The 26,800-nt window shown below is 48.4% G+C and overlaps 1 protein-coding gene across 10 annotated transcripts in view; it reads left to right on the forward strand.

Moving 5' to 3' along the window:
* SMOC2 (SPARC related modular calcium binding 2) overlaps positions 1–26,800 on the forward strand; it is a 1,415,403-nt gene that overhangs the window by 534,022 nt on the left and 854,581 nt on the right. For all 10 annotated transcript variants that reach the window (XR_011203762.1, XR_011203761.1, XM_069234975.1 and 7 more), the window contains exons 5-6: positions 15,093–15,140; positions 26,389–26,439. Coding sequence is in view for 8 of the 10 variants with exons in the window: in XM_069234975.1 (XP_069091076.1) it covers positions 15,093–15,140; positions 26,389–26,439 (99 nt within the window). In the remaining 2 variants the exon portion in view is untranslated. The remainder of the gene's footprint in view (positions 1–15,092; positions 15,141–26,388; positions 26,440–26,800) is intronic.

Consider the following 26,800-nt stretch of genomic DNA (forward strand, 5'->3'; position numbering starts at 1 on the left):
CTGGGGCATCAGATGAGAAAACAACAGGCACCTCAGGGGGAAGGGAAAGGGGGGCACCACAGCCACATGAGTCCACGACGCCAGATCCACGAGGGGCCTCCATGCCCACTGTACCATCCTGGGGAGTGCAAAGCCACACACAGTCCATCAGATGGATAACCGACTCCACTGGTATTGGAGGAGGCATGGTGCCCAGAGTGCTTCGTGAACACCTGCACGACACAGAACCGGCACTGTCAATGGACCAGCGGTGCTTGAGACGGCGGTGCCCAGTGGAGCGGTGCTTGAGATGAAGGGCCCAGCGGAGCGGTGCTTGAGATGAAGGGCCCAGCAGAGCGGTGCTTGACAGGAAGGGCCCAGCGGAGCGGTGCTTGAGATGAAGGGCCCAGCGGAGCGGTGCTTGACAGGAAGGGCCCAGCGGAGCGGTGCTTGACAGGAAGGGCCCAGCGGAGCGGTGCTTGACCTTAAGGGCCCAGCGGAGCGGTGCTTGACAGGAAGGGCCCAGCAGAGCGGTGCTTGACAGGAAGGGCCCAGCGGAGCGGTGCTTGAGATGAAGGGTCCAGCGGAGCGGTGCTTGACAGGAAGGGCCCAGCGGAGCGGTGCTTGAGATGAAGGGCCCAGCGGAGCGGTGCTTGACAGGAAGGGCCCAGCGGAGCCGTGCTTGACAGGAAGGGCCCAGCGGAGCGGTGCTTGAGATGAAGGGCCCAGCGGAGCGGTGCTTGAGATGAAGGGCCCAGCGGAGCAGTGCTTGACAGGAAGGGCCCAGCGGAGCGGTGCTTGAGACGGCGGGGCCCTGTTCAGCGGTGCTCCTCACGGCGGGGCCCTGTTCAGCGGTGCCTGTCTTGGCAGGGCCCTCTTCAGCGGTGCTCCTCACGGCGGGGCCCTGTTCAGCGGTGCCTGTCTTGGTGGGGCCCTCTTCAGCGGTGCTCCTCACGGCGGGGCCCTGTTCAGCGGTGCTCCTCACAGCGGGGCCCTGTTCAGTGGTGCTCTTCACGGCGGGGCCCTGTTCAGCGGTGCTCCTCACGGCGGGGCCCTGTTCAGCGGTGCTCTTCTCGGCGGGGCCCTGTTCAGCGGTGCCTGTCTTGGCGGGGCCCTCTTCAGCGGTGCCTGTCTTGGCGGGGCCCTCTTCAGCGGTGCTCCTCACGGCGGGGCCCTGTTCAGCGGTGCCTGTCTTGGCGGGGCCCTCTTCAGCGGTTCTCCTCACGGCGGGGCCCTGTTCAGCGGTGCCTGTCTTGGCGGGCCCCTCTTCAGCGGTGCTCCTCACGGCGGGGCCCTGTTCAGCGGTGCTCCTCACGGCGGGCCCTGTTCAGCGGTGCTCCTCACGGCGGGGCCCTGTTCAGCGGTGCTCTTCACAGCGGGGCCCTGTTCAGCGGTGCCTGTCTTGGCGGGGCCCTCTTCAGCGGTGCTCTTCACGGCGGGGCCCTGTTCAGCGGTGCGTGTCTTGGCGGGGCCCTCTTCAGCGGTGCTCCTCACGGCGGGGCCCTGTTCAGCGGTGCCTGTCTTGGCGGGGCCCTCTTCAGTGGTGCTCCTCACGGCGGGGCCCTGTTCACCGGTGCCTGTCTTGGCGGGGCCCTCTTCAGCGGTGCTCCTCACGGCGGGGCCCTGTTCAGCGGTGCCTGTCCTGTCTTTCAAGGGAGCCAGACCTGGCCAAGACTCCCGCTTAGTCGCCCTCCGACCTTGCGGTAGCTGGGCCCTCCTGTGATGGAGTCTTGTGCCCGTGGGTGTCGTCCGTCACACCCGGTATGGGGCTGGTGGGGCCCTCCTGGTGCGCTCGGCTGCTGCATGTCTTCTCCGCCCTGTTGCCCTTGCCCTCATTCGCTGCAGCTCTGGGGCCCTTGCCTCCCTTAGATGATGTGGCAGGTGACTCTCCGTGGTGGCAGCCGTCTCAGGCTTTTCGCGCTGGCCCTTAAGTTTTCTTGTCCTCTTCCCAGGGGGTGGGCTGGCTGTCCCCTTGCTGCTGGCCGATGTTCCTTCTCTAGGAGCTGGTGGACTCCAGTAGCCCGGCACTATGGTGATACTAGATGCAGGGCTGGTGGTGGCTGAGGTGCTCTTTGGACTCTTACGAGATGGAGGGGGTGGGCCAGGTGATGCAAAGAGGTTAATTTGGAGAGGAAAAGTTTTTTAGGAGCAATGGGAACGGTAGGTGCAGTGGGTATGGGAGTGGAGGAAGAGGATGTGGTTGTAGGAGAGTCAAGTGTGCTGTCTTTGGGTGCAGGTGCTTGGGCTGGAGGCTGTCGTGAGGTGGATGGCTGTTGGGTGGGTGGCTGCCTGCGTTTGTGTGGTTTGGAAGAGGGGGTGACAGACACACTGGGAGAGGACACAGGGGACGTGTAAATGGCAGTGGGGGTGGTGACTGCACGTGTGCTGACTGTAATGGAGGGTGTGCTGGTGATGGAAGTACTGGCTGATGGTGGAGTGCATGCAGGTGTGAGTGGAGACGTCACAGGGAGGGAGGAGGGAGACGAGGAGGAGGGGGACACAGAGGTGGTAGGGACTGTTGGCATGTCTGCATCTGGATGTTGTTTGTGTGAATGCTTGTGGGATCTGTGGTGCTTATGTCTGGATGAGCTGCCCTTGGGTGTTGAGGTGTGTGCAGGCTGGTCTGATGGTGTGGATGGGATAGGCTGAGGAACAGGAGACTGGGACTGGGTGGAGGGAGTTAGAAGAGGGAGGCTGGAGACAGGGACAATGGCTGCCGTCAGTGCTGAGGCCAGAGCGTTGAACGATCGCTGATGGGCAGCCTGACCCGAATGAATGCCCTCCAGGTATCCATTGCTCAGATGCACCTCCCTTTCCACCCCCTGGATGGCATTCAAAAGGGTAGACTCCCCAACAATGAGCGTCCGGAGGAGGTCAATGACCTCCTCACTGAGGGCAGCAGGGGTAACTGGGGCAGGGCCTGAGGTGCCTGGGGCGAAGGAGATGCCCGCCTTGGTGTGCGAGCGGGCACGGGGCGAACGCTGAGGGGCTGCTTGGAGGGCGGAGCTGGTGCGCTGGGTGGCGGCTGTACCTGCAGTTGCGGTGGGCACGGATGTTGCCGCCACCGCAAGGGAGCTCCCTTCCGAGGACGTGTCCGTGTCGCTGACGTCTCCACGGGTCCCCGTTGTGGAGCTCCCCTCGCCCTCTGTCTCACTGCTGAACTCGGAGTCCCTTGCATGGCCCTCCGGGGCCATGTGAGATGCAGCTCCCTCGTGCGCCGATGCCACTTCTCCTCCGCCTGATGATGCTAATGCACACATGCACAGGAAGAAAAAGAAAATGGGTGGGGGGGAAAAATTAAGACAGGTTGAGTGCATGCATTGGCAACACCGTTGGCGGAGAGGACAGACACTGAAGCCCCCTGAACTACGCTGCGCAATCGGGGTACACTACTTGTGACTAGGCCTACAGGTCTATGGAGGACAAATGCACACATGGGTGATGCAGGACCATGGATAGCTGTACTTGGCACCCTACAGAGGTGGGGGGCGGGGGCACAGGGCCATGGCTAACGGAGGGGACTAGCCTACAGAAAGCGCCCTGGCCTTGAGTTACCCACAGCCCTCCTCCCCCACCCAGACACCTCCACTGCGCGCAAAGATAGCAGAATGTGCTGATACTCACTCCCTTGTGTCTGCTGTGATGTCCTCACGCGCCCATCCAAATCGGGGTAGGCCACCACCAGGATCCGGGACATCAGGGGGGTCAATTGGCGGCTGGCACCCCTCCTACGTTGGGAGGCCATCCCCAGCAGAGACTCGGCGGTCTTTCTGGTCCCGCGGCGGATGTCCTCCCACCTCTTTCGGCAGTGGGTGCCCCGTCTGTTGTGGACCCCCAGGGCCCGGACGTCCTTGGCGATGGCACGCCAAATGTCGACCTTCTGATGGGCGCTGACCTATTTGACATGTACAGGGTGGGAAAGGAAATATCATCACTTTTCAGCATGGTAGATGTGAGTGGCCCCCCTCCCCAACCTTGCCATGTGGCACATGTTCCCATCTGTCGTGCGTTGCACTCCTCATTCGCTCCCCTCCCCACCATCTTACATACACCCCACTCAACACAGGCATAGCCCATTCAGCGTGCACCCTGTGTACTAACCTGTTGGTCTGGAGGACCGTAGAGTAGCGCATACTGGGGGAGGACCCCATCAACAAGTTTCTCCAATTCTTCGGAAGTGAAGGCAGGGGCCCTTTCCCCAGTCGCAGCAGCCATTGTATCTCCCAGACCGAGGTCACAGCAGCACTTGCAGTATAGGTCCTCTCCTGTGGATGATCAGGTCTCGAGTGATTAATCAGATAGAAAATGGCGGTCACGCACATCGTCATTGGCTCCTGAGACCCATAGGGTTCAATGTTAACCAATGCTGCTTTGCGCCGCGGTCTTCGACCGCCTACCGCCACGGTGTGCCACGCCAGTGCAGTGACCTCACATCCCACTGTCACACTTCACAGGTCAGGCAGCCGCCATTTCAAGGGCCCACATGGCATGATTTCTACTGCGTCACACAGGCCTAGGCCTTGCATTGCCACTCATACAAGCCGTTCCATGCATAGCGATTCGTGTACTGTGCAAGCTGTGTGAACGAACCTGTGGGTTGCTTGACTCTGTGCTCCATGTTGTCCTTCCTAGGCACCGTCCGCTGGGACTTGCGAGGAGAAGGATGAATCCTCCTGTGTACCGACTGCTGGTGGACCTGTCGACAATGGAAGAACGACATATCATACTTACATACCGGCTTGACAGAGCAACTATACATGAACTATGTGCCCACCTGGAGCCAGACCTGATGTCCCCCATCAGCCAACCCACAGGGATTCCCCCTCTGGTGCAGGTTCTGTCAGTACTCCATTTTTTGGCAAGTGGGTTGTTTCAGACAACAGTGGCCATATCATCTGGGATGTCTCAGCCTATGTTTTCAAAGGTTTTGTCCAGAGTGTTGTCTGCCCTGATGAAATACATGCGGAGATACATTATTTTCCCTGAGGTGGGCGAATTGGCTACAGTGAAGGGTGATTTCTATGCCCTTGGACATATCCCCAACATCATTGGGGCCATTGATGGGACCCATGTGGCTTTGGTTCCCCCCAAAGACAGTGAGCAGGTGTACCGAAACAGAAAAAGTTATCAGTCGATGAATGTCCAGGTGGTCTGTTTGGCTGACCAGTACATCTCCCATGTAAATGCCAAGTTCCCTGGGTCAGTGCATGACGCGTATGTCATGCGAAATAGCAGCATCCCTACAGAGACACCGTGTGTGGCTAATTGGTGACTCTGGTTACCCCAACCTGTCGTGGCTACTGACCCCAGTGAGGAATCCCAGGACAAGGGCAGAGGAACGCTACAATGAGGCCCATGGGCGAACTAGGAGGATCATAGAAAGGACCTTCGGGGTCCTGAAGGCCAGGTTTAGGTGCCTGCATATGACAGGGGGATCCCTCATGTACTCACCAAAGAAGGTGTGCCAGATCATTGTGGCCTGCTGTATGCTTCACAATCTTGCATTGCGACGCCAGGTGCCTTTTCTGCAGGAGGATGGTCCAGATGGTGGTGTTGTTGCAGCTGTGGAGCCTGTGGAGATTGAAGAAGAGGAAGACGACGGGGACGACACGGACAACAGGGATACAGTCACACAACAATACTTTCAGTAGCACACAGGTAAGGAACAGCCACCCCAATTTCCATTTACTTGAGGCCTCATGCGTCTCCACTGTCTGTGTTTCCCCCCAGTTCCTGTTGACTGATTTGTGACTTTCCCTTCCCTTTTCAGGGCTGTATGACCCACTGCCTGACTTCAGCTTTGTTTGCCCATGGACTAAAGCTTATTGAAATTGGTATGTTGTCATCACAAAGTAAATGGACATTATTGAACCGTTATGTCTAATACATTTGTTAAGAATACAAGCAAACTCCTGTTTATTTAAGTGGAATAAGTGATTTATTTAAAGTGCTAGATATAGGTAAATGATTGGGAAGCGGGGATGGGTGGGGGTGGAGTAATGTCCATGGCAGAGTCCAGTTCTCAGTCGCACAGGTGCATTGTCCATATGCCTGTGGAAGGATGGAGCAGGGGCAGTTCAAGGTTGGACAGGGTGACAATGTGGGACAGTGGGATGACATCAGGGGGTATCTTAGGCTGGTGGGGGTCTTGCAATCCTACTCTGTCTTCTTGTGAGATCTCAGGTTCCGCTTGCGGGGTGGTTCTTCTTCTGCAGGAGGTGGGGTTCTGGTGGCCTGTCGTTGTGTGGGGGCCTCCTGTCCACTGGCGCCGGCGGAGGTGGTAGGCTGTTCCTGGCCTGGGCTAGTGACAGGGGCCCTTTGGGGTGCCACATGGTCCCGCAATGTGGTGACGATCTGGGTAAGGGCCAGGACGATGGTCCCCATTGCGGAACTGATGTTCCTCAGTTCCTCCCTGAACCCCATGTACCGTTCCTCCTGCAGTTCCTGGATCTCCTGGAACCGGGCCAGTACCGTCGCCATCGTCTCCTGGGAGCGGTGGTATGCTCCCATGATGGTGGAGAGGGCCTCTTGGAGAGTCGGTTCCCCGGGCCTGTCCCCCCCCTGTCGCACAGCAGCCCTCCCAGTTCCCCTGTGTCCCTGGGCCTCTGTCCCCTGGCCGGTGTGCCCACTACCACTGCCCCCAGGTCCCTGTTGTTGTTGGGGTGGTGGGTCAACCTGGGTGCCCTGTAGTGGTGGACACACCGCTGATTGACGTGCCCTGGAGACAGAGGCATGGGCCCGCTGGGTGGGAGCTGTGCTGGTGTTCCCAGAGGGGGTTGGGTCTGGTGTAGCCTGTGGCTGTCTGTGGGGAACCGACTGTCCAGAGGTCCCCGATGGGCCGGGCTGGTCGTCTGGCTCCAGGGAGACAGAGCTGCTGTCATCGCTGGGGGCCTCTTCTGGGGGTGGGATGGACATCTCTGTACCCTCCGTGGCGGTGTGGTGGCGTTCGGGTCCTGCAGGGGTATAAAGGTATGGTTATTGCTTCTGTGTGTGGGATTTCGTGTGATGGGTGGGTGTCCGTGTACCCATGTGCAGGCATTTCCTTGTGGGGGCTTTTGTGAGGGTGGCTTGTGGGGGTGATGTGTGTGTGCAGTGGGCATGCTTTGGTGATGGGTGTCCAAGCTTTGGGGTCGCATGCAGGGCTTGGTGTTGGGATGGGTGGGTTGTGATGGTGAGGCTTTTGCTAGGGGTTGGTGTGATGGGGGAGGGGGTGAGGGTGGGGGTATGATTTGGCATTCAGGTGGGGTGGCGGTGGGAAGCAGTAGTGAAGATTTGCCTTACCAGAGTCCATTCCTCCGCCTACTCCAGCGGGGCCCTCAGGTTGCAGGATGTGCAAGACTTCCTCCTCCCACGCGGTAAATTCTGGGGGAGTAGGTGGGGGTCCGCCGCCAGTCTTCCGCACCGCTATGTTGTGCCTTGATACCATGGAACGCACCTTCCCCCGTAGGTCGTTCCATCTCTTCCTGATGTCCTCCCGATTGCGTGGATGCTGTCCCACCGCGTTGACCCTGTCCACTATCCTTTGCCATAGCTCCATCTTCCTGGCAATTGTGGTGTGCTGCACCTGTGCCCCGAAGAGCTGGGGCTCTACACGGACTATTTCCTCCACCATGACCCTGAGTTCGGCGTCACTGAACCTGGGGTGTCTTTGGGGTGCCATGGGGTGGTGTGGTTGAGGTGTGGGGTGGTGTTTGTGGTGATGAGTGTGGTGCGTGTGGTGGTGTGTGGTGTTTGGTGCGTGGATTCTGTGTGGGTGATGGTGTTGTGTGCCTCTGTGTTGTGGGATTCTCTATTCTGTGCTCTGTCTCTAGCCTTCGTCAATGATTTCGGGTGGTAGGGGCTTGTGGGTGATATGGGTGTGTGTTTTATATTGTGTTGGGTGTGTGGGAGTGGTGTTAGTATGTGTATCAGGTGTGTGTATTTCGAAGTGACCAATGTGGCTGAGTTTTCTATGGGTGTGTGTATTTTGACCGCGGCGGTGTGTACCTCCAATGGAATACCGCGTTTGAAAGACCGCCGCGTGGATTTGTGGGTCGGAATGGTATGGGCGTATTTCTGTTGGCGTGACGGTGGAGGTTTGGTCAGTGCCATTTTTTTGCTGACCTTTGGTGTGGCGGATTATTGAGGGTGTCGGGTTTTCGGCGGTTTGGCATTTGCGGGTCAGAATGACCGTGGCGGTTTACCACGGCGGTGTTATGGCGGTCTTCTGACCGGCGGTAAGCGTCTTTTACTGCCGAGGTCAGAATGACCCCCATAGTCTGCAAACAGGCCCATTCGTGCTGAGGCTCTGCCGTTCACAACAACCGAAAACGGGAGCCTCCGGCGAACCCAACTCTTCCTCTGCAGTGAATGCCATAGACTACCGGCAACACAAGATTTTCACTTTGCACTACAGCAATAACAGCCCATGGTGACCATCAACACAAAACTACAACATTGACTGTCTGTGACGGCCAACTTGATATTTGTGCTACAGCAATGACCATCCATGATGCCAGGCCTGCTATGTGCATTACTGCAATGACCATCCACAAACCTCTGTCTGCTCATTGTGTCCTCCTCCACTGCAATCTGGACCCTTCAAGCTGGACTTTGAGAGGGTAGCGTTTTCAGCAGGAGTAACCTGGTCCTTGTATCAGGCCATCCTCCATCGCAGTCAGTCTGAACTTGTGACTTTTCCCTGTGACCAGATTAATGTGAGTGGCGCTTTGTGCTGTTAGATGCTCTATTTACCTAAAACTTTGAAATAGCATATCTCTTGTTTTACTGATTGGATTTTTGTCACCTGGCAACATTTTATTTATTAAAATGTATTCTATTTTCCTAAATTGGTGTGGGATTTTTCTTGTGTTGTTTTTTCACTTTATTACTTTTTGTGTGCTGCAATTTATGCATTGCCTCTAAGTTAGGCCTGACTGCTTTTGTGCTGAGCTACTAGAGGGTTACACACAGATTAATTTAGTGACTTTTGTGGTTCACCCTAACAGGGATTGTGGTTATTGCTTGAGATCGGACTTTACCCCATCAATCAAAACCCAGTTTCCTACAAAGTCTTTACAGTGGCCTAGCTTGCTCCAGACAATTACACAAGTGAGATTTTTTAATGGAGCTGGGAAAGGAATTTTTGTTTTTTTAAGAAGACGATAATTTGCACCTGTGGTTGCAATGGACATCAAGAATTAAGAGTGCCTATCAGAATTCTTGCTCTGGATGGGGAACGGAGAGTGTGTGAAGGGGGAATGAGAAGGGAGATGTTGAGAACAAGGTTGGTGAAGGCAGGGAAGGAGATTAGGTACATTTTAGAGGAGTTAAACATGAAGGATTATAAGGCACTTTAGTGATGGATGTCTGAAATACAGCTAGAAATTTGAATTTGTAGTTGAGGAATAATTATGAAGTTGTGGTATAAGTGATGACAAACTGATGGTGAATGATAGAGCCTGGGGGTCAATATCAGTGAGTGTCTAATCATTTTCGACTCACTGAATTCTTTTGTGTTCTTATTCCTTTGTTTTAGCCATGAGTGTAAAAATGAATTGTCTGAGAAATCCAGGCACACAAAAAGAGGGGAGAGGGGTAACTCTCCTTTCCCGTCCTCCCTTGAGTATTATACTATACACATCCACACAAAATAGGAAAAGGAGGAAATGTGATACTCATGTGAATTCTAGAGTACGATTGTAGTTAAAACGCAAGGATCTTAAAAATTGCCCTCATCCACTATTAGTGACATGCTTCATTATTGGGCTTACTACAATATCCCCGTGCAGAGCAACATCAAGGATGGAGCAAAGGTTGTTTGGGGAAGACCATACAACACTCATATACAGGGATCTACTCTGCAGATCAAAAAATAATGGATAAAACTATCTCATGGGAGTCCTACACAATCTTTACTCTTGGGCTCTCAGAATAGGTTTAAAAGATCTATCCGGGTCCTGAATTGGGGGATTTTAATGGCCCTTAATTCCTCCTATCTGCTCTCTTGTTGACATGTTTTGGCCATTCTCCATCACCCAACTAGGCTGTTCGTCCTTCCTCAGGACTTGAGATCCCACCTATTTTTCACCCTGTATCCCTAATCTTTATTTAGGGGATGGGGATATATCTATCCAACCTATACTGACTTTCCTTGTCACTTCTAGGTAACCACACACAGTTGTTCCTGGAATGAAAAAATAAGAAATGAAAGGAAAAAGACCTATGAGTTTTTCCAACAACCATTCATGGTACAATCCCCATGAATTGATGGTTTGGTACTTATTGTCTGGAGCTGTATCTTTTTAAGATCATTCCTTGCACTGAATCGCCTATATGTGGTTATGGTATTTGTCCACTGGTCATACCATCACCAGAATCTCATGTCACCCAGAAAATCATGAGGGTTTACGAAATAATTTGTGGAACACACCAAACACTGCTTGCCAAGTTTCACTCCAGACTTCTCTGAAACTGTAGTGTGAGTGGGAGCATCTCCTTTTAGTCACACACTGTTATGTAAAGACATGTAACATGACAGTGCATCCTGTTGAATACTAATCATCTTGTACCACTACATTGGCCAAATACTAAATGTGTGGTTGTCCTGTTGCCGAATTCGACTAATGAATGCTCATGGATAAAATCACAAACCCAGTGCACCTTAGTCTGTGTAAGAGATCATCCGTAAAAAGTAGACCCTCTCTGACCTGGCTGGTCTTGCCTTTTTCTGCCCCATGCTCAGTTGTCAGTCTATGTAAGCATGATTCATATAAGTACTATAGCACCCAAACTGAGCATATTTCAACACTCTGTACAGACCTACCACTTGGAGTGTAAACAGCGGTTCAATGCTCTCCCTCTAAGCCCCCAAGGGTTTACCCATTACTCACGTCTTCAAAGGAAAGACGTCACTGCTTCGCGCCACTCACTGAGAGTGATAATAGAATGTTTAATCTCAAAACAATAGGGATAATTATTATAGGGAAAAAGTATTTGGAATTTATGTAGGCCATTAAATTATTGATTGATGTTGGAGGATATGACTGGGTACATAAATGTCCTGTGAAGGCGCAGTCAAAGTTACTCATTCTTCCATAATCAGCTCGCCCCCATAAAGGTAATCAGCGGGCCGACCATGTGGGCTTCTGTGGGCTCGGTAATGTCGGCAAATCCAGGAGGAAACTTGAGTCTCAATGTAATGTAATGGTCCTCAGAACCATTATCCCTATTGCTGGGAGATTAAACATTCTAATAGACTCCTGTAGGAGGCTGGCCTGGCTTGTAGTGGGTACCAGAGGTACTTACACCTTGTGCCAGGCCCAGTTATCCCTTATTAGTGTAGAAGAGGTGTTTCTAGCAGCTTAGGCTGATAGAAGGTAGCTATGGCAAAGCAGCTTAGACTGAACTAGGAGACATGTAAAGCTCCTACTATATCGCTGGTGTCATATGCACAATATCATAAGAAAACACAATACACAGAAGTACTAAAAATAAAGATACTGTATTTTTATGACAATATGCCAAAAGTATCTCAGTGAGTACCCTCAGTATGACGATAAGTTATATACACAAGATATATGTACACAAACCAAAATTATGCAGGTAATAGCAAGAAAAGTAATGCAAGCAGTGTAAAGTTACAGTAAATTGCAATAGGAGCACATAGGTATAGGGGCAACACAAACCATATACTCCAAAAGTGGAATGCGAAACACGAATGGACCCCAAACCTATGTGACTTTGTAGAGGGTCCCTGGGACTGTAAGAAAACAGTGAAGGTTAGAAAAATAGCCCACCCCAAGACCCTGAAAGGTAGGTGTAAAGTGCACCTACTACCCCAACAGAGCACAGAAGTCGTGATAGGAGGATTCTGCAGGATGAACAAACACCAGCAATGCAACAACAGTGGATTTCTGGACATGAGTACCTGTAAGACAAGGGGACCAAGTCCATTAGTCGCAACAGTCTAGAGAGTGGGCAGGAGCCCGGGAAATGTCAGCTGAGGGTGCAAGGAAGCTGCCACCTGTTGGAAGAAGCTTGGAGTTCTGCAAGAAAGAAGAGGACTAGGAACTTCTCCTTTAGAGGTTGGATGTCGCACGTCGCGATGAAGCTTGCAGAGGTGTTCCCACGCAGAAAGACTGCAAACAAGCCTTGCTAGCTGCAAGGGTCGCGGAAGAAGTTTTTGGGTGCTGCTGTGGCCCAGGAGGGACCAGGATATCACCACTTGGAGGAGGAGACAGAGGGGGCGCCCAGCAACTCAAGGAGTCCTCACAGAAGCAGGCAGCACCCGCAGAAGTACCTGAACAGGCACTTAGAAGAAAAGTGAACCGGAGTCCACCCGAAGTCACAAAAGGGAGTCCCACGACGCCAGAGGACAACTCAGAAGGTTGTGCCCTGCAGGAAGGAGTGTCGGGGACCCAGGCTTGGCTGTGCACGAAGGAAATCTTGGAAGAGTGCACAGGAGCCGGAGCAGCTGCAAATCATGCCGTACCCAGCAATGCAGTCTAGCGTGGGGAGGCAAGGACTTACCTCCACCAAACTTGGACTGAAGAGTCACTGGCCTGTGGGAGTCACTTGGACTGAGTTGCTGAGTTCCAGGGGCCACGCTTGTCAGGATGAGAGGGGACCCAGAGGACCAGTGATGCAGTCTTTTGGTGCATGCGGTTGCAGGGGGAAGATTCCGTTGACCCACAGGAGATTTCTTCAGAGCTCCTGGTGCAGGGAGGAGGCAGGCTACCCCCAGAGCACGCACCACCTGGAAAGAGTCGAGAAAGCTGGCAGGATGAAACGAAACATGGTTGCTAGTAGTCGTCTTGCTACTTTGTTGCGGTTTTGCAGGCTTGCTGAGCAGTCAGCGGTCGATCCTTTGGCAGAAGGTGAAGAGGGAGATGCAGAGGAACTCTGGTGAGCTCTTGCATTCGTTATCCGGTGAGATCCCCAAAGCAGAGACCCTAAATAGCCAGAAAAGGAGGTTTGGCTACCTAGGAAGGAGGATTGGCTACCAAGAGAGATACGAGCCTATCAGAAGGAGCCTCTGACGTCACCTGCTGGCACTGGCCACTCAGAGCAGTCCAGTGTGCCACAAGCACTCTGTTTCCAAGGTGGCAGAGGTCTGGGACACACAGGAGGAGCTCTGGTCACTCCCCTTTCCTTTGTCCAGTTTCACGCCAGAGCAGGGCTGGGGGATCCCTGAACCGGTGTAGACTGGCTTATGCAGAGATGGGCAACATTTATGCCCATCAAAGCATTTCCAGAGTCTGGGGGAGGCTACTCCTCCCCAGCCTTCACACCTATTTCCAAAGGGAGAGGGTGTTACACGCTCTCTCAGATGAAATCCTTTGTTCTGCCTTCCTGGGCCAGGGCTGCCTGAGGGGTTGGCAGCAGCAGCAGCAGTGGAGACCCGGAAAGGCAGTTTGGCAGTACCCGGGTTCTGTGCTAGAGACCCGGGGGATCATGGAATTGTCCCCCCAATGCCAGAATGTCATTGGGGTGACAATTCCATGATCTTAGACATGTTAAATGGCCATGTTCGGAGTTACCATTGTGACGCTGTACATAGGTAGTGACCTATGTACAGTGCACGCGTGTAATGGTGTCCAGGCACTCACAAAGTCCAGGTAATTTGCCCTGAACGATGTGGGGCACCTTGGCTAGTGCCCACACACTAAGTAACTTTGCACCCAACCTTCACCAGGTGAAGGTTAGATACATAGGTGACTTATAAGTTACTTAAGTGCAGTGGTAAATGGCTGTGAAATAACGTGGACGTTATTTCACTCAGGCTGCAGTGGCAGACCTGTGTAAGAATTGTCAGGGCTCCCTACCCTGGGTACCTCAGTACCATATACTAGGGAATTAAATGGGTGTACCAGTATGCCAATGTGAAATGGTAAATTTAGTCACTAGCCTGTTAGTGACAAATATGGAAGTAAAGAGAGAGCATAACCACTGAGGTTCTGATTAGCAGAGCCTCAGTGAGACAGTTAGGCATCACACAGGGAACACATATAGGCCACAAACTTATGAGCACTGGGGTCCTGGCTAGCAGGGTCCCAGTGACACATAACAAAACCTACGGACAACATAGGGTTTTCACTATGAGCACTGGGCCCTGGCTAGCAGATTCCCAGTGAGACAGTGAAAACACCATGACATATACTCACAAACAGGCCAAAAGTGGGGGTAACAAGGCTAGAAAGAGGCTACTTTCTCACACCCCGATGTGTCCACTAGTCCCTGCAAGTGGATTCTCAAAGTGTCAGTTGCTGTTACCTCATATGATGCGAACGCTCTAGTGGCTGCTGATTAGTCCGCGATTAATCAGACCTGCCCATCTCAGGCAGTCTTCCCTCGCAGTGACTTGTGGACGCATCAGAGAGTGATAATAGAATGTTTAATCTCAAAACAATAGGGACAATTATTATAGGGAAAAAGTATTTGGAATTTATGTAGGCCATTAAATTATTGACTGATGTTGGAGGATATGACTGGGTACATAAATGAGTGTGTAAGAATGAGACCGTGAGAGTACGACTAATGCTCATTGGTCATATCCAGACTTTAAGCACTCTAGCCCTTGGCTGCAACAAGTGCTTATAGACCTTGGTTGTAAATACAGTTTTTCCGACCATTTGGATCAATTAGAAATTATTTATTACCTTTCATGAAAGGTGTTGGTTGCATTTCCAAGTAAATCCTTGAAGGTTTTATTCAAGATGCGAGGACGGGTTACTTAGACGCTACATAGTTTCAGTGTGTTTTTGAAGTAGACTCTATTGTTGATCCATGAAGCCTCGCTGGTTTTGCAGTATTTGCCTTAGGTGCCAGATTGTACTACAGGGTTGAAATACACTTTGGAACTCAGAATTACAGGGCGACTTTGGAAGTGAGGCTACTGTTTCACGCACTAACACCGACAACTGGATATTCCATGACGTCAGCTATGGAATGGAGATACCCTATTTTTTTCAAAAGTAATTCAAACGGATCATTTATCTACTAGTCAGTTCTGGTTCCACTTAATCCTGTGATGGCTGTAGTAGTTCACTGATGCTATTTTAGAGTTCATGTAGGATGCATATTTCTGCATAATGCATTGTTCTACCAGCATAATGTTTTTTATATTTTCCCAGGTTCGGTGACAGAGAGGTTGCCAATGCGAGAAGTGGGAGCAAAATCAGGTAAAAGTACAAGTCAACATTTGATTTATTTTAACAAAACTTTTTGGAAATATGCCACGTGGCAGATTAATTGTGTCATTTTAGGCTCAGGCCTACAAATAGCAATGCATGTGGTCCATTCGCACCTCCAAGCCGCTTGTCTATTGTGAACTGAAAGAAAATATTTCAATAGATAAGATTTTTCACATGTCTGAATATTATTCAAAATGAAACTACATTGACATCACAGACCATGTTAGCCCCTACATAGCAAACAATCACGTTCAAATGAACCACAATTTTATGTCAAGACCGGAGGCTCTATTATGCGTTCTTTTCTTACTTTAATTCAAACAGCAGCAGTCAAGAAAACTACAACTCCCAGGAAGGTTAGACAACAACTAACCAATGGGAGCGAAACCATAACATGAACTGGACCAATAGGAAAGGCCCATAAACCATAGAGAGCACACTTGACTGCAAGCAGCCCTCTTTTCTTGCTGCTCGCAGTCAAGATAAGTACTCTCATGTGTTTCTCTTGTTTTCTTTGTTCTCATATTTAAGGTTTTTAAAAGCTTTATTATATTTATCAATGCTTAAACACTGTTTTATATACAGCCTGTGGTTTACCGCTTCGCGGCTTATCCCGTGTCCCCCCCGCCCCCCCCCCCCCCACCTTCCAGTTCGGCCTCTCGCGCCCGCTCCGTCGAGCGTTCTATTTGCGCAGACCGTTTATTTCTGCCAGCGCGCGTCTCCTTTGAACGCGCCTGACAGAAGAATCAACTTACCGATTCGGCGTACAGGCCGACGCGGCGCGTCTTCTTTGTGAAGCTCTTCAAGCTTCATTGCTTCGAGCGTCGACGCCGGAGAACAGCTTCTTCACCGCTGTCTCCTCAGTGCTGTCACGTGTCTGGTATTCCTTCCCCTTCAGGACTCCGCCTCGGGGAGGAGCCGACACAGTTTGGAGCGTGTTGCTCCGGTTAACCATTTACCAGCCTGCATTCGTGGACAATCCTACTGGAACTTTGCTTTCCTTTCAATATTACTTCTATCCTATCATGGAGTCAGGGAGTTCTCCCTCAAGGTCTTCCTCTCAGGAGGATGAGGAATCTTTTCAAGATTTAAACAAATTTATCCAGTCCTCAGTAAAACACGCTATGAAAGCGTCTATGCAAAAGATGTCTAAAAATATCGAAAATTCTGTATTGTCCGTCATGTCCAAATCTATGGCCTATTCTGCGGGGGAAAGCAGAAAACGAAAATTATCCTCTTCCAAATCACGCACAAACGCACAGACGGGAAGTGAGCTTGACTCACACCAGACTGAGGACTTGTTTCCTCCCAGGCCTCCTTCAAAGGAGGGGATTTCCGCCAAAAACTCGGCAACCCATTTAAAATGCAAATCTAAAATAAAGCATTCCTCTGTGCCTAAAAAGATCGTGATATCAAAGATTCTGGACTCGGACGAGGAGGACTTGGATGAGTTATCCCTTTCTGATAATACGAATGATACACTGTCTCCCCCTTCCTCCAAACGCATCAAATCTGCGTCCAGTGGTCCTTCTACCAGTATAGTTGACTCGGAGGGTGTGCCTATGTTCGATCCCTCCCTCATTCAACACCCTAATTCAACGGAATGGTTGCCACTAGACCATGTAGGTGATTACATCTCTTCCCGCCTACGCTTTCCGTTAGACAAGCAAATCAGATCTAAATTAAAATCAGAATGCCCTAGGCCATCATTACCATCCAACATTACAGTAACCCCTATTATTGACGATTCTCTCATCACTTTCTTTACCAAGTTCGGTAAGGATCCTCGTAAGGGAGTGGACAAGGCTTGGACCACCTGTCAGGATAAGCTGTTAGACGTGGTGGGCCCTCTAGCCAGAATCTTTGACATTGCCGAATCAGCCAGACTTGAAGGATCCACTATTGATCCCTTGGACCTTTCTCTTTGGACTCAGCGGGCCTTTTGTTTTTTGGGCAATGCCAATTCAGCTATTATCCACGAAAGACGCAAAGGTCTTTTACTCAAAATGGACCCCAAGTTGGCTAACTTGGCCACTAGAGACCCCGGCATTCAGGCTGACGGGAAACTTTTTGGAGACCACTTTATAAAGGATGTTAGCCGTTTTGTCTCAACGTTTTCATCCCTGGATAAGGCCCAACAAAACCTTAAAAAGGTATTTAACCAGCGTGTTTTTCCCCGGGCCGGTAGAGGCAGGAGCCGCTTTACCGGCCGTTCATACAGGAACCAAGGCTCCAGAGGTTATGCCGGTTCATTCAATACCTACTCTCACGAGTTCAAACCCCAGTTCTATCCCCAAAGATCCAGGGGTTTCCGCACCCGTGGCCAGCGCTCCTCCAGACCGCCCATTAACCAAGGTAAGCCAACCTTCTGGCCCTCCCGTAGGAGGTCGCCTCCGTTTCTTCCTTCAAAAGTGGAAATCAATCACTGCAGATCCTTGGGTACTCTCAACTGTTCAGGGATATCTAATCGAATTTCTTTCCCCCCCTTTCCAATCTGGCCCTCCTCCTCTACCAAAATTTTCTCTCGAAATGTCCTCTTTAATCTCTTTAGAAATACAATCTCTTCTAAGAAAAGAAGCCATCCATCCTTGCACTCCAGACCCATCCGGGTTCATCAGTTCCATTTTCCTTGTCCACAAAAAGAACAAAAAACTCAGACCAGTAATCAACCTGAAATATTTCAACCAGTTTGTCATTTATCGACACTTCAAAATGGAGACTATTATCCATCTCAGGGATATTTTGCTCCAGTCCGACTGGTTAGTCAGACTAGACCTACAGGACGCATACCTGGCTGTGCCTATTCATCCTTCTCACAGGAAATTTTTACAATTTCTTTGGAACTCGGAATGTTACCATTTTTCCTCTCTTCCTTTTGGCCTATCTTCCGCCCCCTGGTGCTTCACGAAGCTATTGAAACCGGTTGTAACCTTCCTTCGCTCCCTAGGTGTCAGACTGATTATCTATCTAGACGACATCTTGATCATGCACCAAAACAAATCATCCTTACTATCCCATCTGCAGATCACATCCTCTCTCCTCTCAGACCTCGGTTTTATTATAAACCACGAAAAGTCAGTTCTTCTACCTTCTCAACAAATAGAGTTCCTCGGTTTTCAAATAGATTCAGTTTCGGCGGCTCTGTTCCTTCCCCGGTCCAAAGTCTCCGCTATAAAAAAAGAACTAATCTTAACTCTTCAAAAAGACGTTATCTCTCTCAGAACCCTCGCGAGGGTCGTCGGCCTTCTCTCGTCCTCCATCCAGGCCATCTTTCCCGGTCCTCTCCACTACCGCGCCCTCCAGCGCCTCAAAATCCTTCATCTTCGTCGAGGCCTTGCTTATTCCGACCTCGTTTCCTTAGATCGGGAATCCCGGATGGAAATTCTTTGGTGGATATCCCATTTAGAAGCTTGGAACGGCAGGTCCATCTTCCCCTCTGTGCCCGATCTTGTATTAGAATCAGATGCAAGTCTCACGGGTTGGGGCGCCCGCTGTGGTTCAATCTCGACTGGCGGTACATGGTCCACAGAGGAGTCCAGATTGCACATAAATTGTTTAGAGCTTCTTGCAGGCTCCTTTGCGATCCAAAGTTTCACGAAAAACAGAGCACGATGCTCCATTCTGCTACGTATGGACAATATATCGGCAGTACGTTATATCAACCGTCTAGGGGGCACCAGGTCCAAACCGCTGGCCCTCCTAGCCAAGAGTCTCTGGGATTTTTGTTTGTCCCACAATATTTCCCTAGTAGCAGAGTACCTGCCGGGATCTTTGAATTCCAACGCGGATTGGCATTCTCGCCACCTCACAGATTCCAGCGACTGGAAATTACACCAGTCAGTATTTCATCTGCTAGAAAGGAAATGGGGCCCTTTCCACATAGATCTCTTTGCGTCCAGACTCAACACCCAGCTTCCTCATTTTTTCAGCTGGCGTCCCGATCCACTGGCTCTGGCTACGGACGCCTTCCTACAAGATTGGTCCGGCTCCCTCAACTACGCCTTCCCTCCTTTTATCCTGATCAACAGGGTCCTGAACCACGTCAGACGCCAGAAAGCATCCATTGTCCTGTTAACCCCCTTTTGGCAATCGCAGGTTTGGTTCCCTCCCCTTCTCGAACTGACAATAGATTTCCCCATTCTTCTCCCGACATTTCCATCCCTCATTCTCGATCCGTTCGATCATCCCCACAATTTGATCATCGACCAAACTCTAACTCTTTCAGCCTGGCTCATCTCCGGTCTTCCCAACAGTCCCATGCTATTTCGTCAGAGGCTACAGAGTTCATCAATAACGCATGGGCACCTGGCACAAGAAGAGCCTATAAATCAGCTTGGGCTCTTTGGTCAAGCTGGTGTCTGGGAAAGTGTTCAAATCCCTTTTCAGCGGATCTGAGTCTTATTATTAATTTCCTAGCCGCCCAAGCGGGTTCAGGTAAGTCTTACCGTACAATCAACCTTTACAGATCGGCTATTTCTCTGAACCACTCTTATATCAACGGAAACCCTATTGGGTCTCACCCGCTAATCTGCCGTCTCCTGAAAGGAGTCAAGCTCTCTAGGCCCCCTTCTGCGAAGTACTCTTATCTCTGGGATGTTTCCCTCGTCCTCAATTTCTTTCTCTCCTTGCCAGATAACCCTAGCCTTTCCCTCAAAATGCTCTCCGCTAAACTTACCATGTTGTTATGCTTAATTTCTATGAAAAGGACTTCAGACGTTAAGTCCTTAGATGTCTCTGCTCGACAATTCTTACCTTCAGGGGTTCTGTTTCACATTTCCAAACGTACCAAAACTAATTTACACTCAGTTTTCTACCCTTTCTTTCCAGACAAGCCTAAGTTATGTGTTGGTTTTTGTTTAAAAGAATACGAAAAAAGAACTGTCAACCTGAGAACGTCCTCTTCTAACCAATTGTTAATCTCTTTTCGAAAACCTCACAATCCAGTGTCTTCGGCAACTCTAGCCCGCTGGATCAAATTCATTATGTCCTTAGCGGGTATAGATGTTTCTGTTTTCGGAGCCCATTCCTCCAGAGGAGCTATGGCCTCGAAAGCTTTCGCTGTTGGGTCTTCATTGGAGGACATTCTCAGGTCAGCTGATTGGTCAAATGATAATGTTTTTAAAACTTTCTACTGTAAGCCTGTCAGAACTGCTTCTTCGTTAGTTGTGGAACAGCTTTAAACGCGCATAATAGAGCCTCCGGTCTTGACATAAAATGTAGATTTTCCTAGTAATTTATGACGGAAAGTCTTAATTTTATTAAAGACACGGAGGCGAATATTATCCCACCGCAGTACTTCTTCTAATATGTACTTTTATTTCCCTCCCAGCGACTCCTGCATTGCCTCCAGCTTCCGGGTAATTCTCTTTACTCAATTGGTTCCATCGTCAAGAAGAGTCTTCTGGAGTCATCTTCACAACCTGTCCGGAATCAACTTCCTCAAGCATCATCCTGTCGGATCATCGCCCTGGTTCAAGACTTGTGCTCCTTTATTTTATCAATAACAATTGTTGGCCTCATTTATCCTTTGTTACATGACTCTATCTGACTTGCTCGTTCAAGAAAAGAGGGCTGCTTGCAGTCAAGTGTGCTCTCTATGGTTTATGGGCCTTTCCTATTGGTCCAGTTCATGTTATGGTTTCGCTCCCATTGGTTAGTTGTTGTCTAACCTTCCTGGGAGTTGTAGTTTTCTTGACTGCTGCTGTTTGAATTAAAGTAAGAAAAGAACGCATAATATTCGCCTCCGTGTCTTTAATAAAATTAAGACTTTCCGTCATAAATTACTAGGAAAATCTACATTACATTGTTTTTCAGCTTAGACTGTACAGACATCCTTAGCTCACTTAAAGCCACCCTGTGCAATGGTAACATCCCCCACGAAGGCCTTCTCTGGATAATTCTCCCACTCCTGAAGTAGGTCAACATGGACTAAGATTACCTTGACATTTAAAGAACAGTCACGCACCTTTTGCTCCTCTGAAATATACAGTTAAAAGAGGTGGTCATTCATCTGCAGGGACAAATCGAAAACAAGCATCTCCTGTATGATCTCCAACACTGGTGCAGGTCATTCTGTATAACTGATGCAGCACTGTTAGTGGTGCACAGTATCATCCCCTTACCACGCCATGAGATCATTCTTTTTTCCCTTATGTGATTGAGTTTCGCTGTGCTCTACTGGTTCACCCAATACTTTTCTGACTGCTACCACTTAATGCAAATGCCGTCTATCATATTTTATAGAATTCAAGTAACGTTCGGTTTGCCTCAAGGATGAATCCTTTTCTTTGTGAGCTTCAACATCTATATGAAGTCCTCTCTGACATCCTAGACAACAATGAAGTCAGGCAACACAATTTGTATCTAAAAGCCACATTAATCAGTTTCATCTGTTGATTAAAAAAATGTCTTCTCCCCAAAATCGGGTTTGTCATTTGTCTACCTCAATCCTAACCTATATAAAATCGAATTGAAAAATAATCTCCACCAGCAACAAACAAGATTAGGCCCAGACCAGGGCACTGTCACTAACATCAACCTTCTTTCCCCAGCATTTATGTAAAATCAGTAGTGCCTTCAGCTTCTTCAGTGCCAAACCCAGACATCGTTTATATATAGCTACAACTCTTACTTGAAGAAAACAAAACCTTATTGACCCAATTCAGATTTTGGTACCATAGTCCAGGCCACAAGACTACCCCGCACACTTGCAGTTATATGTTCTTATTGGCCTCCCCAGCCTGACACGGATCCCACCTACAAAGTCCAACAAATCGCCACCCACCTCATCCTCTTGTGAGGCCCCTCAAAACAAAACGTTGAGAAAACTATAGGCTCCAGATCAAAAAGTGATGTCTTTAAACAACAACCCTAGGAACCAGAATGTCATCTCTGTGCACATCGACCTTGCCCTCATCCTGAAATTCAGTAAAGAATTGAAAACTGATTTTTTTCAACGAGCACTGCGTCTACCTGGTTTCAACACTCAGCTCCCTAGCCCAATAACTTTTTCCATGAAATCTACAGCCCTGAAAGCTACATTTAGGTGCTTTGTTGCTTCTCATCTAGTTTTACTCTCCATTAATTCAAATAAATACTTTCTTTGTAACATGATATTCTTTGTCGACTGAACACTATTCAAGCTAAATTCAGGAGCACAACAGTGAACTTCACTCTCAAAGCCATCTTAGAGTGGAGATGGTAAGGGTGCTGTGATTGTCGAACTAATGCCCATTTTCCATATATTGATGCAGGCCCTCAGAAATGTACTGCAAAGCCAGTATCTGTTCAGGGTTTATTTTAGCATAGTCAGTCTGTCCACAGTCAAATGCAGTGCAGTGTTAGAGAAGGACCAGCAGGAATGTGAACCAAGCCCAAGGGTAAGCAGAGGTGAGGTTCAAAAGCTTTCCTGTAAAGTTTGGGGTCTGACATAATGTGGCTGCCTACTTCAAACTCACAGCAACAACAGGGGCGAGCAGCAGCTAAGTGCAGCATTTCCCTACCAGGCAGAACACCTTCACTATAGGCTTCATCTCCCTTGTCACATGATGTGGGGTGAGGAAGCAAAGCTACACTCCTCCAATTATGTAATTTCCTGGGAGGGGTCTTTCTATAAGTACCTCTTTAGGTGATTCTCTACAGCGTAAGCCTGAGCAACTAGAGGCTTGCTTTTTAATGCTTCACCTTTATGTGTGAGTCTTTTCCTGGACTATTGTGTCCAGATATAGGGTCACCTCCCTAAGGTTCAGTACCAGATGTTGTGTATTCCTGGTCCTCATTGTCTAATCATGCATCAGCCAGTTTAGGTCATATTATTACTGGCTGCTTTTGGATTGCCATAAAAAAGAATTTACCGTAAGTTAACCCATTACTTTCCAAATAAATCTGCAATATAACCTTTTCCAATCACAACTGGTTTTGACTGTATACTTTTTCTTTGCCTGCAGGTATTCTGTGTAATCCAGTTTCGATGTGTGTTCACATAGCTGTGGGATATCTGAGCTATGTGGAAACCAACTCTCTGTGTCTTCCCATGTAATGTACTGAAACCTTGCAATGGCAGCCATGTTGCCATTGATAGCGAGCGACTGTAGTAAATGACATAAAATGACATGCAGATGGAGAATCAAGGAGTTTCTTAGACCTTACAAAGGAATGTCCAATACAGCTTTTAAAGGGAAATAACATCACCTCTCCTGCCACACTCTAGTAGCCAGAGGGAAATTTTTCCACATTTAATTTAGAAGTAAACAACATGGATAAAACATAATGCTTAGAGCTATGGGCAAATCTAAGACTAGCACATCCAGTCTTTCACTTTCTGATGGCCTAGTGGAATTATGAGGATGTTGATGGGGACACTCTCTCTTGAGTTTATTAACCTTCGAGCTGATTTTGATCTGTTCCCTAGAAGGAAGTTATGGGAGGTACTTTTTGGGAATTCCCTGTAATTTACCAAATATCATTGTGGGCCTCCATGCGAGGAATTTTGCAGGGGTTCATTGGGGCCCCAACTGTGAACTTACAGAGAAAATTGCCATCAGAAAGGGAGTCTGTCGGGGCTGTATTTTGGCCCCAACTCTTTTTCTTTTATTTGCTAATAGTTGTGTAGAGATTTTGATAAAATGTACAGACAATTCTCTGATTCTAGAAGGTCAGAGGGTTCCAGACAATTTTCGTTGCAGATTACACTATTTTTCTTTCTAAACCAAGGGTGGACTTGCAGACCCTTGTTAATAGATTTAGGCTGTTTTGTGAGTCATGCGGTCTTAAAATGAATGCCCTTAAAATGAAGCAGATGACTTATTACAAAGTGAAGAGGGCTAGAGGAACCATCACTTTGGGGGAAGCTTGGAGATGGTTAAGGAATTTGTGTATTTGGAGATTCATTTGTCTGACTGGATTGTGGACCCCACAGGTCTCCAAGAACTCACTTTTGATAAACCACTGGGCAGGGACCATCCTCAGATTTACCAAGAGGGCCCCCTGATACCCAATTCTCCCAGCGGGGGAGATTTATATGGGTCAAGTTAGGTGTGCATCTTTGTATGATGCTGAATTATGTGGCCACTCCTATACAGATTCCCTGGGGGTTAGGGGAAACCTTTTATAAGAGCTCTTGTGCATAAGGGAGGAGGTATCCTCTTAATCCCCCCTCAGACCAGATCTCAAGCTCAAGACCTTACTTTATTGGTCCGTATATGGTCTACTGATGAACTGCAATCATATAGAGCTGGTCTTACTTATCCTCTGAGCTTACACAACACCCAGAGGATCCAGTGGTTTGCTTATGTTAAAAGTATTCTACACAACCAGGGGCAGCTACTGGAAAGACCCTTCCTCCATTCCAACTTCTTGGTTGCTGTTGTTAAAGAAAGTTCTGGGGACACGTTGTATCTCACAATGAATCTTCTAGCTATATTGGTAATTGCAGTTGTTTTTTCCCTTTGCACAAGAACACATATTTTCATTGGATCAAAACAAATCAAGACACTTCACTTGGCAAAAAAAACCCGATTTCCACACATTTCTATTTGCACTCTATACAGTTTTATCAGCAAACCCACCTCTGTGCAAATTCCGTGGCTATTTCAATGGAAAATGCACTGTCTGTAAATGACAATGTGCTACCACACCGTGCTCTAGTGACATATGTGTAATATTTGCTCCAAAATTCAATCCCAGCTACATACCACACTTTTACGATTATCTTGCTGAACGGACGTGGCTTATTTGCTAAAACTGTTCTTTATGTGTTGCTTGAAATTTTCACAGACCATTTGACTTCAGTGACATAACACTGATGACAGCACTCATACTCTGAAAATTATTCCAGCGCTACTGCTAACACTGTGTACCTCCCTTGCTGAATTTACCTAAAAAGGTACTGACAGAGAACAGTGGACATGCACATTCAGCTCCCGCTTGATGTCACAGAAAGAAGATTATACTGTCACATCCAAAACAATATACATTATCAAAAGATCTGCATCATTCCCTGTGTGTGACTACTATACAGATTTTGATGTATACCATGTATGTCAGCGGTCAAACCAGGAATGTTCTTTTGCTGTGCATTACAAAATGTACGTTTGTCTAGTAGAAAGGAAAAAGAAAGCTGCACATAGCAGAATGTCAAAAATAAACCATGACTGAATGAGGTACTCATGCGGACATGGAACAACTTAAATTCTTTTGGATGAACTCAAATTATTGAATACTTTTAAAATTGTAATGTTAAATTCTACGTTGAAAGACATCATTCTTAACTATTTTCCTCAAAGCCAATCGAGATAGAACCACTATGTTGTAGTACGCAGTGCTTTCTTTAAATCGATTTAGCTCAATGCATATTATTGACAAGCTATTAAAAGTCTCTACTGCTGGGCAAATTTTGGAAGGAGTAGTTGGGAACACAGTGACCAAAATATACTTATAGCTCTCTTCTCTCACTATCAGTTGTAAGTATTGTGGGCTTTTAACCATGCCCACTCCAAGCCCCTCACTTCCACTCGTTCGTGGGCTTGCCTTTCAAAAATCCTTTGTTATCATTGGTAAATGCTTTACCTTTGTCCCTCCTTGGGGCGGTTTTGTTACCGCCTTGCGGACTTCCCCTGTTACATGGATAATTGCATGATTGCCGACATGTTTGACTGTGAGCGATCTTCTTTTTCCTTTTGTGTCTCTCCTTCGCACTCATGGCAGCCATGGTGCTTTGAAGCAGCTCACCTATGTCAACTGTTTTACTTTTCATTTTTAACTTATGTGACAAGAAAAGTCCAGTTAGGAATTTACAACGCTAATAGCTCCAACTCAAGCAAACACGAGACCCATTGTATTGCAAATGCTTGTTCTTTCGCTCACTCTCCATGAAGACTCGCCACGTCCCTTTGGTGTACACTATACATTCTTCTCATTTTCACTCTCTCAGTTTCCGTCCTTTATTTATAACTATGAGGCGTGACTTACCATATATTAGGGTATGAATTTTCAGTTTCTGTTGCTTGCATGTGGGCAGAAATTTGTGCTGTGATAAAAATATTTACTGAAATAATGCTTTAAATGTACAAAATGCAGAGCTTTCAAATGAAATACCATGTCCAATGTGACACTATGGTGTGCACATTTACCTAATTGTTTCTGAAAGCTTTATTTCCTAATGTGTCTTGTATAAATGCAAGAATACAGCTGCAAGACACACACACACATCTGTAATCATCTTTTATCCTTTATTAAGATGATGCCTCATCTCCGGCACTGGAGACACAGCCTCAAGGTGATGAAGAAGGTAAGTGAGAACTATTTGAAAACCTTTGCTATTAATGCAACTTGGTATGTCGTATTGTATACAAGAACCAATTACCTTATGTTCTGTTCAAGGTCTGGATTACATGTGGTGCATACAGATTTGAGGATAGCGGTGATTAGAGTTCTATCTCTGTTTTTTTACATCTTGCTACAGAAAAGAGACTTCATGATACAAATGCTTTAAAAAAAGTACACAAGACGTAGTTCTGAGAGAGTTATTTTTGAGTCAGCCCCCTTCTGCCATCAACCCTCAGGTCTTTTTCAAAGCCTGCCACAGTTTAGATGGGCGGTTTATCAAACCAATGGAATTTCGTGGCAGACTACATCATTCACTTACTGTT

The sequence above is a fragment of the Pleurodeles waltl genome, chromosome 5, assembly GCF_031143425.1.
Source record: "Pleurodeles waltl isolate 20211129_DDA chromosome 5, aPleWal1.hap1.20221129, whole genome shotgun sequence".
NCBI classification, from domain to species: domain Eukaryota; kingdom Metazoa; phylum Chordata; class Amphibia; order Caudata; family Salamandridae; genus Pleurodeles; species Pleurodeles waltl.